Here is a 13405-nt window from a genome sequence, read left to right on the forward strand (position 1 = left end):
ATATTCCATTGTATATATGTGCCACATCTTCTTTATCCATTCATCTGTCGATGTACACTTAGGTTGCTTCCATTTCCTGGCTATTGTAAACAGAGCTGCAATGAACATTGTGGTACATGACTCTTTTTGAATTATGGTTTTCTCAGGGTATATGCCCAGTAGTGGGATTGCTGGGTCGTATGGTAGTTCTATTTTTAGTTTTTTAAGGAATCTCCATACTGTTCTCCATAGTGGCTGTATCAATTTATATTCCCACCAACAGTGCAAGAGGTTTCCCTTTCCTCCACACCCTCTCCAGCATTTATTGTTTGTAGATTTCTGATGATGCCCATTCTGACCGGTGTGAGATGATATCTCATTGTAGTTTTGATTTGCATTTCTCTAATGATGAATGATGTTCAGCATTCTTTCATGTGTTTGTTGGCAATCTGTATACCTTCTTTGGAGAAATGTCTATTTAGGTCTTCTGCCCATTTCTGGATTGGGTTGTTTGATTTTTTGATACTGAGTTGCATGAGCTGCTTGTAAATTTTGGAAATTAATCCTTTGTCAGTTGCTTCATTTGCAAATATATTCTCCTATTCTGAGGGTTGTCTTTTCATCTTGTTTATGGTTTCCTTTGCTGTGCAAAAGCTTTTAAGTTTCATTAGGTCCCGTTTATTTTTGGTTTTATTTCCATTTCTCTAGAAGGTGGGTCAAAAAGGATCTTGCTGTGATGTATGTCATAGAGTGTTCTGCCTGTGTTTTCTTCTAAGGTTTGGTAGTGTCTGGCCTTACATTTAGGTCTTTAACCATTTTGAGTTTATTTTTGTGTATGGTGTTAGGGAGTGTTTTAATTTCATTCTTTACATGTTGCTGTGCAGTTTTCCCAGCACCACTTATTGAAGAGGCTGTCTTTTCTCCTTTATCAAAAATAAGGTGACCATATGTGCATGAGTTTATCTCTGGGCTTTCTATCCTGTTCCATTGATCTATATTTCTGTTTTTGTGCCAGTACCATACTGTCTTGATTACTGTAGCTCTGTAGTATAGTTTGAAGTCAGGGAGCCTGATTCCTCCAGCTCCGTTTTTTGTTCTCAAGATTGTTTTGGCTATTCGGGGTCTTTTGTGTTTCCATACAAATTGTGAAATTTTTTGTTCTAGTTCTGTGAAAAATGCCAGTGGTAGTTTGATAGGGATTGCATTGAATCTGTAGATTGCTATGGGCAGTAGAGTCATTTTCACAATGTTGATTCTTCCAATCCAAGAACATGGTATATCTCTCCATCTATCTGTATCACCTTTAATTCTTTCATCAGTGTCTTATAATTTTCTGCATACAGGTCTTTTGTCTCCTTGGGTAGGTTTATTCCTAGATATTTTATTCTTTTTGTTGCAGTGGTAAATGGGAGTGTTTTCTTAATTTCACTTTCAGATTTTTCATCATTAGTGTATAGGAATGCCAGAGATTTCTGTGCATTAATTTTGTATCCTGCTACTTTACCAAATTCATTGATTAGCTCTAGTAGTTTTCTGGTAGCAAATTTAGGATACTCTATGTATAGTATCATGTCATCTGCAAACAGTGACAGCTTTACTTTTTCTTTTCCAGTTTGGATTCCTTTTATTTCTTTTTCTTCTCTGATTGCTGTGGCTAAAACTTCCAAAACTATGTTGAATAATAGTGGTGAGAGTGGGCAATCTTGTCTTGTTCCTGATCTTAGAGGAAATGGTTTCAGTTTTTCACCATCGAGAACAATGTTGGCTGTGGGTTTGTCATATACGGCGTTTTTTATGTTGAGGTAAGTACTCTCTATGCTTACTTTCTGGAGGGTTTTTATCATAAATGGGTGTTGAATTTTGTCAAAAGCTTTTTCTGCATCCGTTGAGATTATCATATGGTTTTTCTCCTTCAATTTGTTAATATGGTTTATCCCAATGATTGATCTGCATATACTGAAGAATCCTTGCATTCCTGAGATAAACCCCGCTTGATCATGGTGTATGATCCTTTTAATGTGCTGTTGGATTCTGTTTGCTAGTATTTTGTTGAGGACTTTTGCATTGATGTTCATCAGTGATATTGGCCTGTAGTTTTCTTCCTTTGTGACATCTTTGTCTGTTTTTGGTATCAGGGTGATGGTGGCCTCATAGAATGAGTTTGGGAGTGTTCCTCCCTCTGCTATATTTTGAACGAGTGTGAGAGGGATAGGTGTTAGCTCTTCTCTAAATGTTTGATAGAATTCGCCTGTGAAGCCATCTGGTCCTGGGCTGTTTGTTGGAAGATTTTTAATCACAGTCTCAATTTCAGTGCTTGTGATTGGTCTGTTCATATTTTCTGTTTCCTCCTCGTTCAGTCTCGGAAGGTTCTGCTTTTCTAAGAATTTGTCCATTTCTTCCAGGTTGTCCATTTTATAGGCATATTGTTGCTTGTAGTAATCTCTCATGATCCTTTGTATTTCTGCAGTGTCAGTTGTTACTTCTCCTTTTTCATTTTGAATACTATTGATTTGAGTCTTCACCCTTTTTTTCTTGATGAGTTGGCTAGTGGTTTACCAATTTTGTTTATCTTCTCAAAGAACCAGCTTTTAGTTTTATTGATCTTTGCTATCATTTCCTTCATTTCTTTTTCATTTACTTCTGATCTGATCTTTATGATTTCTTTCCTTCTGCTAAGTTTGGGGGTTTTTTTTGCTGTTGTTCTTCTTTCTCTAATTGCTTTAGGCGTAAGGTTACGTTGTTTATTTGAGATGTTCTTGTTTCTTAAGGTAGGATTGTATTGCTATAAACTTCCCCCTTAGAACTGCTTTTGCTGCATCCCATAGGTTTCAGGTCTTCGTGCTTTCACTGTCATTTGTTTCTAGGTATTTTTGGATTTCTGCTTTGATTTCTTCAGTGATCTCTTGGTTATTAAGTAGTGTATTGTTTAGCCTCCATGTGTTTGTATTTTTTACAGATTTTTTCCTGTAATTGATATCTAGTCTCATAGCATTGTGGTTGGAAAAGATACTTGATACGATTTCAATATTCTTAAATTATCAAGGCTTGATTTGTGACCCAAGATATGATCTATCCTGGAGAATGTTCTCTGAGCACTTGAGAAGAAAGTGTATTGTGTTTGGATGGAATATCCTATAAATATCAATTAAGTCCATGTTGTTTAATGTATCATATAAAGCTTGTGTTACCTTATGTATTTTCATTTTGGATGATCTGTCCATTGTTGACAGTGGGGTGTTAAAGTCCCCTACTATGATTGTGTTACTGCTGATTTCCCCTTTTATGGCTGTTAGCTTTTGCCTTATGTATTGAGGTGCTCCTATGTTGGGTGCATAAATATTTACAACTGTTATATCTTCTTCTTGGATTGATCCCTTGATCATTATGTAGTGTCCTTCTTTGTCTCTTGCAATAGTCTTTATTTTCAAGTCTATTTTGTCTGACATGAGAATTGCTACTCCAGCTTCCTCTTGATTTCCATTTGCATGGAATATCTTTTTCCATCCCTTCACTTTCAGTCTGCATGTGTCCCTAGGTCTGAAGTGGGTCTCTTGTAGACAGCATATATATACGGGTCTTGTTTTTGTATCCATTCAGCCAGTCTATGTCTTTTGGTGGGAGCATTTAATCCTTTTACATTTAAGGTAATCGTTATGTATGTTCCTATTAACATTTTCTTAATTTTTTTGGGTTTGTTATTGTAGGTCTTTCCCTTCTCTTGTGTGTCCTGCCTAGAGAAGTTCCTTTAGCATTTGTTGTAAAGCTGGTTTGGTGGTGGTGAAGTGTCTTAGGTTTTGCTTGTCTGTAAAGGTTTTAATTTCTCGGTCGAATCTGAATGAGATTCTTACTGGGTAGAGTAACCTTGTTTGTAGGTTTTCCCCTTTTCTCACTTTAAATATGTCTTGCCACTCCCTTCCGGCTTGCAGAGTTTCTGCTGAAAGATCAGCTGTTAACCTTATGGGGATTCCCTTGTATGTTATTTGTTGTTTTTCCCTTGCTGCTTTTAATATTTTTTCTTTGTATTTAATTTTTGATAGTTTGATTAATATGTGTCTTGGAGTGTTTCTCCTTGGATTTATCCTGTATGGGACTCTCTGTGCTTCCTGGACTGATTAACTATTTCCTTTCCCATATTAGGAAAGTTTTCAACTATAATCTCTTCAAATACTTTCTCAGTCCCTTTCTTTTTCTCTTCTTCTTCTGGGACCCCTATAATTCGAATGTTGGTGTGTTTAATGTTGTCCCAGAGTTCTCTAAGACTGTCTTCAATTCTTTTCATTCTTTTTTCTTTATTCTGCTCTGCAGTAGTTATTTCCACTATTTTATCTTCCAGGTCACTTATCTGTTCTTCTGCCTCATTTATTCTGCTATTGATTCCTTGTAGAGAATTTTTAATTTCATTTATTGTGTTGTTCATCATTGTTTGTTTGCTCTTTATCTCTTCTAGGTCCTTGTTAAACGTTTCTTGTATCTTCTCCATTCTATTTCCGAGATTTTGGATCATGTTTACTATAATTACTCTGAATTCATTTTCAGGTAGACCGCGTATTTCCTCTTTATTTGTTTGGTCTGGTGGGCTTTTACCTTGCTCCTTCATCTGCTGTGCATTTCTCTGTCTTCTAATTTTGCTTAACTTACTGTGTTTGGGGTCTCCTTTTTGCAGGCTGCAGGTTCGTAGTTCCCGGTGTTTTTGGTGTCTGCCCCCAGTGGCTAAGGTTGGTTCAGTGGGTTGTGTAGACCTCCTGGTGGAGGGGACTAGTGCCTGTATTCTGGTGGATGAGTCTGGATCTTGTCTTTCTGGTGGGCAGGACCACATCCCGTGATGTGTTTGGGTTGTCCTTGCCTTATTATGATTTTAGGCAGCCTCTCTGCTAATTTTAGGCAGCCTCTCTGTGGGGTTGTGTTCCTGTGTTGCTAGTTGTTTGGCATAAGGTGTCCAGCACTGTAGCTTGCTGATAGTTGAGTGGAGCCAGGTCTTAGTGTTGAGATGAAGATCTCTGGGAGCGCTTTCGCCATTTGATATTACGTGGAGCCAGCGGGTCTCTGGTGGACCAATGTCATGACCTCGGCTCTCCCACCTCAGAGGCGCAGGCCTGACACCCGGCCCGAGCACCAAGACCCTGTCAGCCACACGGCCTTACTACATGTGACATACTCTGATTTCTTCTATTCTTCCAACCTCATGATTGATAACGTTTGGGGGAAAGAATGATATTCTGTTCAAAAATCAAGTCAAAAACTTATCCACGCATCGATTTCTCAATCCAGGATCTTGATAAATAACCATCAAGCCTTTAAAATCCTTGATAGGTCTGTCTCACTGAATGGTTTTGATCTCATTACTTCCTTTTTTGAGCTAATGGTTGAAAATGGGGGTAGCTTGTAAAACTGGTAAAATATTGGCTTTGATGCTTCCTTATCAACATATACACTCTACATGAAGATTCTTGGGGAAACAGAAGGCTGCTGGGTACTGGTTCAGATGCGTAACAGTACCTTAGAAGTGACGGAATGACTGCAGGCACTGAGAGTGAGATCCCAAAACAAGTTTGTGCTGCCTCCTGGTGGCACCTGATTCACAGGTGCTCAGTAAATGGCCATTACTTTCACTAGTCCGTAAATTCACTGGGTGCTCCCGGGTTTCTTTCTTGAACAGCCACAACGGAGGTCTGTCTGCACGCTCTGCAGCCTTCACACAACCAGAGAAGCAGGGTGACTGCACTCCCTGTGCCACATCCATGTGGCAATCTACATCCTTTAGGCCCCCCTAGCCCTGCCCAGAGACCTTCCATAAGGCTCTAACCCAGGCCTTAGCCGGGCCCTGAGAGACAAGGCTGTGAGGGTGCCCACCTGGAGTAGAAGCTCAGATTGGGCACTGCGCTTCCTGGGACCCAGGCAGCCATTGTCCTCGGGCTGGAGGAACTGCGTGCAGCTTGATTCACTTTGTTATACAGCAGAAACTAACAAAACATTGTAAAGCAATTATACTCCAATAAAGATGTTAAAAAAAAAAAAAGTGTTGTTTTGAATGGAAGAAGAGAAATGGGGCAGTAATTAGAGGGGGATGGGACCATCAAAGGCACTTGTTTTTTTGAGACTGAAACTATTAGAGCATATCTGTATGCTGATGGAACTGATCCAGTATTGAGGGAGAAATTAATGACGCCAGAGAAAGGAGTAACTGAGGAGCAAAATTCTTGAGAAAAGGAAATGGCATAGGAACCAGAGCAAGTATGTAAGGAGTGGCCTTTTATGGGAGCAGAGATACTTTATAGATTTTAAAAGAAGATTTTTAAAAGCATATGTGGGGACTTCCCTGGTGGCGCAGTGGTTGCGAGTCCGCCTGCCGATGCAGGGAACACAGGTTCATGCCCTGGTCCGGGAAGATCCCACATGCCGCAGAGCGGCTGGACCCGTGAGCCATGGCTGCTGAGCCTGCGTGTCCGGAGCCTGTGCTCCGCAACGGGAGAGGCCATAACAGTGAGAGCCCCGTGTACCGCAAAAAAAAAAAAAAAAAAAAGGCATATGTGTACAGACACGGAGAGATGAGAAAACTTCATGTCTGATTGCTTCTGTTATCTCTGGTTCAGGAACTGAAGGTAGTGAGCCCACTCCTCTAAATTCCTACAATCCCTGTCGAGGCCCTCCCCAGAGGAGCAGGCCTTGTGACCAGTAAGGAACCCTCAGAGTAATTAAGGGAAGCATGAATACACTTGCTCTAGTGTCTGACCCAATAAGGCTTCTCTTAGTGCAGTGTTTTTCAAAATGTGGTCTCTGGAACCGTGGCATCAGCATCCCCAGGGAACTGGTTAGAAATGCAAATTATCAGGCCCTACTCCAACCTATGTAATCAGAAACTCTGGGGACAGGGCCCAGCAATCTGTTTAAACAAGTACTCCAGGTTATTTTGAGAAGTTTGGGAACCACTGTCTTTGCAGAATGCTGAGAGTTTCTTGGAAGGTTGATATAGCAATTTCGTAGATATGAAAATATCACAATCAAGAGCTTTTCATAATGAACCGAAGTATATGACAAAAGCATTAAAAGCACTGGGATCTAGCTCTGCTTACTTCCTCTCACCTACCTTTGCCCCAAAGGCCAAGCCCAAATCCACAAAACAATCCCATGATTGTCACAGAAATTATTCCCAAGAGATTCAGGCCTCAGATGAAACTGACTCTCTGAAGACTAATTTCAAATTCTTAAGAAACATGCACTTTGGGGGAAAATAGTACATAACAAGGTGAAATTGAGGGAGATGTTGCAGAAGGATGTTTGATTTGGATTCAGACAGATTGGGGTTCCGATGTTAGAGCCACCACTTACTAGTGTGTGACCTTGAACAAGTAACTTTTTGGAGCTCATCTGTCTCCCCTAAGCTGATATGTTACCCTAGAAGGAAGGCCATGCCTACAATTCCTTCTGAGGAAAGAGTGTAAGAAGCTGTTCCCAACTTGCCATGCATTGTGACCCTGGTCACAACTGGTTGGACCAGTAACTTTAGACTAATAGTTCAACATTCCTGTAGTTCAGAAAGTGTGATTGTGTCAGAGAGACAGTTTTCTATAATTCTTTATTTTATTCTGTATCCAGAAGTAACCAGAGCTGTCTCTGTTTCTTTGCAACAAACACACAATTACCTCATAGGTTTGTTATCAGAATTACATGAAACAATGTGTGTACAATCTTTAACACAGAGTCTGGCACATAACGCTCAATAATGTAGCTCTTCATTATTAATGAGAACTCCAAAGCCATTAGTGCCCCAGGTGATATCAAGAAGCCTTAGCACCCAAATCAAAATCCCACACTCAGTAGCCCCAAAGTAACCAAGTATAGTCCCAGAGTCATTAAGCCTCATTCCCCATGGCTTTTAGCCCTAAGACTATAATGTATATGCTTCAGGGGAATTCACTAAAATCCTAAACTTTAGTTTGTTTTTTTTGTTGTTTGTTTGTTTTTGCGGTATGCGGGCCTCTCACCGCTGTGGCCTCTCCTGCTGCGGAGCACAGGCTCTGGTCACGCAGGCCCAGCGCCATGGCTCACGGGCCCAACCGCTCCGCGGCACGCGGGATCCTCCCAGACCAGACCCTCCCAGACGCGGGCACGAACCCGCGTCCCCTGCATCGGCAGGCGGACTCTCAACCACTGCGCCACCAGGGAAGCCCCTAAACTTTAGTTTTTTTCTTGTGCTATTTTGTATGAGTGGAAAGTTTGTCATTGCTTTCTGGGCTGGAGGGAATATGGAGAAGCTATAATAGAGCTTTTAGAATATGTCATATGGAAGTTTTCCAGTATAACCCAAGAGTGGGGCCATGACTGGATAGTGAGTTCAGAGTATGGAGGATTCTGCAAACAGGGGGAGGAGCTGAGTATTAGCCCTGCAAAACTAGCCTTGGAACAGGGGAATGATAAAGAGAAATAATGACTAAAGAAGATGGCCTTGATGAGAAGAATCTAGAACAGAGAAGCTAGTCAGGAGGCCACAGGTCTAATTTAATCTAAAAGTCCCCCCCCCCCCCAAAAAAAGTCCCAAGGCCCTCAACCAGATCAGTGGTGATGGGAAGTAAAAAGTGTGAATGGACACTAAATTGCATTCTGAAGGTCAAGGAATCAAATTAATTTGGTGACTGGATGTAGGGAATGAACAAAAAATGAGTGCTTGACAACAAGTTTGGTAGAGTAAGAAATGGTGGTGCCAATGCCAGGTTCAGGGGAATCTCTTTTCACAGAAGCCCTGATTTCATTTTTGGGTTTCTCAAGTTTGAGGTGATCAGGAGATTTTTTTCAGGAGAAATGGTCATAGGGCAGTTGCTAATATGAGACTGGAACTCAGATAAGTGGAAAGAAGATGAGGATGAGATAGATCATCATAAAGGAAACTCTGAAGCCATGCTATTGAAAAAAAAGAGTTCTCAAAGGAGTATAGAGAAAGAATGGAAGTCCAAGGCCCAAGTCTTGGAAACTGCCTTATGTCTAAGAGGTTTGTCGGGGTGATAAAGAAAAGCAGATCCAGGGAAAGCAAGAAAAGTGAGTTTGGTAAGTATCTGGAGAGCCAGGCTAATGTCATGGAACAGAAGCCAAGGCAAAAGGTTTTCTCTCACCAAAGGCTTCTATGTGGTAACATCTGGAACAGAATGCAGATGTCAATAGCAAAGCACAATGCTGTGGAAGAAACACAAGTGAGTTCAGAATTACTCTGGGTAGCCTCTGTAGAGCCTAAATCTTCTGCCAATTGGGCTAAAGTTCACTTAGCAAGATCCATGTAATGACTGATGGCAAGTGTTCACTAACACTATTGCCAGGGGGCAAGCTGATAGGATAGACAGAGCACTTCTCTGAGATATGCGGACTTACCTAGCTCATCCCAGAGCTGCCTGCACTTATCTGTCATGGTTGTTCCTTGCTGCCTCCAGAGTGTGAGTCGTGGGTCAGCCATAAACTGCTCAGTTATTAGCGTCAGCATCCTGGCTCCATTGGAATCTCTCATCCGCAGCATCTCTCGAACCTGACACATAAGGAGGGGCAAGAGTTGGTGACTGCACATCATGACAAAGTAGGAGGAGAAAGAAGGGGAGGAGGGGGAGGAGAAGATGAAGTAACTAAGCACAGCATATCCAAAGAGCCAAAAAGAAGGCCTCTTGTTCTGTATGTAAGTTCTTCGCATGTATCAAGAAAGGCTGCTGTGGGCAATGAGATACCACTTCACACTCACAAGGATGGCTAGAATCAAAAAGCCAGATAATAAGTGTTGGCAAGGATATAGAGAAATCAGAACCCTCATACATTGTTTGGCGGGAATGCAGAATGATGTAGCCACTTTGGAAATCAGTCTAGAAATTCCTCAAATGATTAAACACAGAGCTACCATATGGCCTATCAATTCCATGCCTAGAGAGAAATGAAAATATATATGTCCACACAGAAACGTTGTGCAAGAATGTTTATAGCAGCATTATTTATAATAGCTAAAAAATGGAAACAATCCAAATGCCCATCAACAGACAAATGGATAAACAAAAAGTGTGGTATCCATATAATGGAATATTACTTGGCCATAAAAAGGAATGGAGTACTGACACATGCTACAGCATGGATGTGTTTTTAAATACTTTAAAATACTATTCCAGGAGAAAGAAGCCAGTCCAGAATAGGGAAATCTATAGAGACAGAAAGTAGATTAGTGGTTGCTTAGGGCTGGGGGAGTGGGGCATGGGGAATAGGGGAGTGATAGGTAAAGGGTATGGGGTTTCTTTTTAAGATAATGAAAATGTTTTAAAGTTGACTGTGGTGATAGCTGTACATATCTGTGAATATATTAAAAACCACTGAATTGTACACTTTTTAAAATGGGTGAATTTTATGCTATGTGATTTATATTTCACTAAAGGTGTTAAGAAAAAAAAAAGAGAGAGAAAGCCTGCTGTGAGAGTCCCCAGTTCCAAAATACTAAGTCTCTTTAAAGCCTCATCGGGCAGCCTTGGGTTCAAAGCAGAGGGAAGGTAGCTTCATTACTAATCCCCCCAGGAATGCTAACTCACTTAGAGAGCTAAGCAGAAGGAGGACTGCCAGGGTGAGGCAGTAGGGGTCCCTGGATGCAACCTGTTCAAGTCTGCTCTGCTCAGCTCCCCTCCCCACAGTTAGTTTTCAAGCATTCAGTACAGGTAGGTCAAGTGAGCTAGCTACAACGCATGAAGCCAGAAGTGTGGTGAGCCCAGTTTACTTAAAAAAAAAAAAAACTTTTCATATCTTACCTTGGCAAACATTGAATTGAGTTGCTTTCCAGAGCCATAGTAACCACCCTGGGAGAGAAAGAGCTTCACTTGTTCTTTCACCTGTTCCTCGTCCAAATGCCAACAGTTCTCATCATCAATGCTGGCCCCAGCTGTGGGGTCAGGGGCACCTGTGAGGAATGGGAATGATGAAATGAATCCCTTGAGTTCCTACCCTACACATTCAGCAGGAGGGGCCCTCTGTGAATATATTCAGAAACAGATGGGTATTCTGCCTTAATCTGGGCTTTGTCAATTGTGTGGGCCTAAACAAACGTAAGAGAGCTAATGCTAGTTTCATGTTCACTAAACTCTCAGTTGTATCCTCTTCCAAAGTCTACAAATACCATCCTGGGGGAAAAAGCCCAGAAGGAAATACACAAACATGAAAATAGTGATGTATTTTTTTTCCCTAAGAGGATGACATTTTTTCTTCTTTTTCGTTTTTCTATGAAGTTCAAATAAGCCTTAAAGCACACATATTATTTTAAAATTAAAAAATACTTCCTTAGAAAATAAAAAATTCTCTTTTTAAAGCTCACTATAAAATTGTAGCTTCTCAAGTGGTGTCAACACTTCTAAATTTCTAGAAACTTGCCCCTGGGGACTTCCCTGGTGGCCCAGTGGTTAAGAATCCGCCTGCCAATGCAAGGGACATGGGTTCGAGCCCTGGTCCTGGAAGATCCCACATGCCGCGGAGCAACTAAGCCTGTGTGCCACAACTACTGAGCCTGTACTCTAGAGCCCACGAGCCAGAACTACTGAAGCCCACATACCTAGAGCCCATGCTCTGCTACAAGAGAAGCCACTGCAATGAGAAGCCCGCGCACCACAACGAAGAGTAGCCCCCGCTCACCACAACTAGAGAAAGCCTGCATACAGCAACAAAGATCCAATGCAGCCACAAAAAAAAAAAAAGAAAAAGAAAAAGAAAAAAGAAACTTGCCCCTGAAGCACAGGCGCAGTTATATACATGGTGATATAATTTTACAAATTTGCACTCAAGATATTTTTTATATCTGGGCTCACCTCAGCAACATCACTTAAAACACAGTTTTAGTTATTTATGCATCCCTTTCCCCTAGTAGCCTGTTAGCTCCTTGCTCACAGTTGAATTACCTATAGCACAGTGCTGGTAATATGACAAGCACCTAGGAAATATTTGTGGAATGAAAACTGAATATTCTTCTGTCATCTTCTCAAAGACAAAGTCCTATGATAAGTTTTTAGAACCCTGTCTCCAAGTGACAAAAGACTGTAAGTCAATATTCTATAGGTGTGGTCATGCAGTCGGTTACAAATTCATCTTGTGTTTCATCAGTACGTCTACCAACCTTCTTGTACTCTTAGATCAAAGGCTTGCTTAAATGAAATCTGCAGAGAAAAGCTGCTCTTCTGCTAAGCTTTTTAAAATAAATTTATTTATTTTTGCTGTGTTGGGTCTTCATTGCTGTGCATGGGCTTTCTCTAGTTGCAGTGAGTGGGGGCTACTCTTCGTTGTGGCGCGCAGGGTTCTCATTGCAGTGGCTTCTCTTGTTGTGGAGCATGGGTTCTAGGTGTGCGGGCTTCAGTAGTTGTGGCACGAGGGCTCAACAGTTGTGGCTCGCAGGCTCTAGAGTGCAGGCTCAGTAGTTGTGGCACATGGGCTTAGTTGCTCCATGGCATGTGGCATCTTCCTGGACCAAGGCTCAAACCCGTGTCCCCTGCATTGGCAGGCGGATTCTTAACCACTGTGCCACCTGGGAAGCCCCTGCTAAGCTTTTTTAGTGCATCTTATTCTCCAGGGAATCAGGAGGGCTCACACATTAATTTATTCTATAAATACTAATTAACACTATAAGCATCCAGTTTATGGAATCTACTACATGCTACTTTTCTTCAAATGTACTATTCTAAACCGAGTTCTGATCATATCACTTCCCTGCTCAGAAGTATTCAGTGATAAACTATTCTTAATAAATGAAGTCCAAATTCAGCCTAGCATTCAGGACCCTCCCCGGTCAGGCTCCTTCATTTCTAACCTTGTCTTTCCTATACTTACGCTATGTTTCTAACCTTGCCTTTCCTATACTTACGCTATGGTTCAGCTAGAAACTTAGTATTCGCAGAAGTCAATGACATTTCCTTATGACTTTACTTATGCTTTTATCCTTTACTTCCTTTCCTCTCCCCACAACCTGTTCTTTGGCCAGAAAACACTACTTCTCATCAATACTGCCTCAGCTCTACAGTCATGGCTGCAATGAGAAATGGAAACCATAAAGTAAGTATACAGAGAGGTTAATGCTGCCAAAATTCAGCTATTGCTTAATTCACTTGGCAGGACTTTTTTACCCCCTCACTGAATTAGCTATATACCCAACTGCCACCATCAAATCTATGTCCATCTTATGCTCATATGCATAAAAAGGCAGTAACACTCTTCTTAGTACTTTATAATTACTTCTCTTAAACACCTGTTGCATTTTTTAACATCTTTATTGGCGTATAATTGCTTTACAGTGGTGTGTTAGTTTCTACTTTATAACAAAGTGAATCAGTTATACATATACATATATCCCCATATCTCCTCCCTCTTGCGTCTCCCTCCCACCCTCCCTATCCCACCCCTCTAGGCGGTCACAAAGCACCAAGCTGATCTCCCTGTGCTATGC

At 41.3% G+C, this 13405-nt stretch overlaps 1 protein-coding gene across 1 annotated transcript in view; it reads right to left on the reverse strand.

The window, feature by feature from the left end:
• Window positions 1–13405, reverse strand: part of ZSWIM5 (zinc finger SWIM-type containing 5) — an 80023-nt gene that overhangs the window by 50808 nt on the left and 15810 nt on the right. The window contains exons 2-3 of the mRNA XM_060021250.2: window positions 10734–10882; window positions 9337–9487 (exon numbers count right to left, since the gene is read on the reverse strand). Of these exons, the coding sequence (XP_059877233.1) occupies window positions 9337–9487; window positions 10734–10882 (300 nt within the window). The remainder of the gene's footprint in view (window positions 1–9336; window positions 9488–10733; window positions 10883–13405) is intronic.

Source organism: Delphinus delphis, chromosome 1 (genome assembly GCF_949987515.2).
Source record: "Delphinus delphis chromosome 1, mDelDel1.2, whole genome shotgun sequence".
NCBI classification, from domain to species: domain Eukaryota; kingdom Metazoa; phylum Chordata; class Mammalia; order Artiodactyla; family Delphinidae; genus Delphinus; species Delphinus delphis.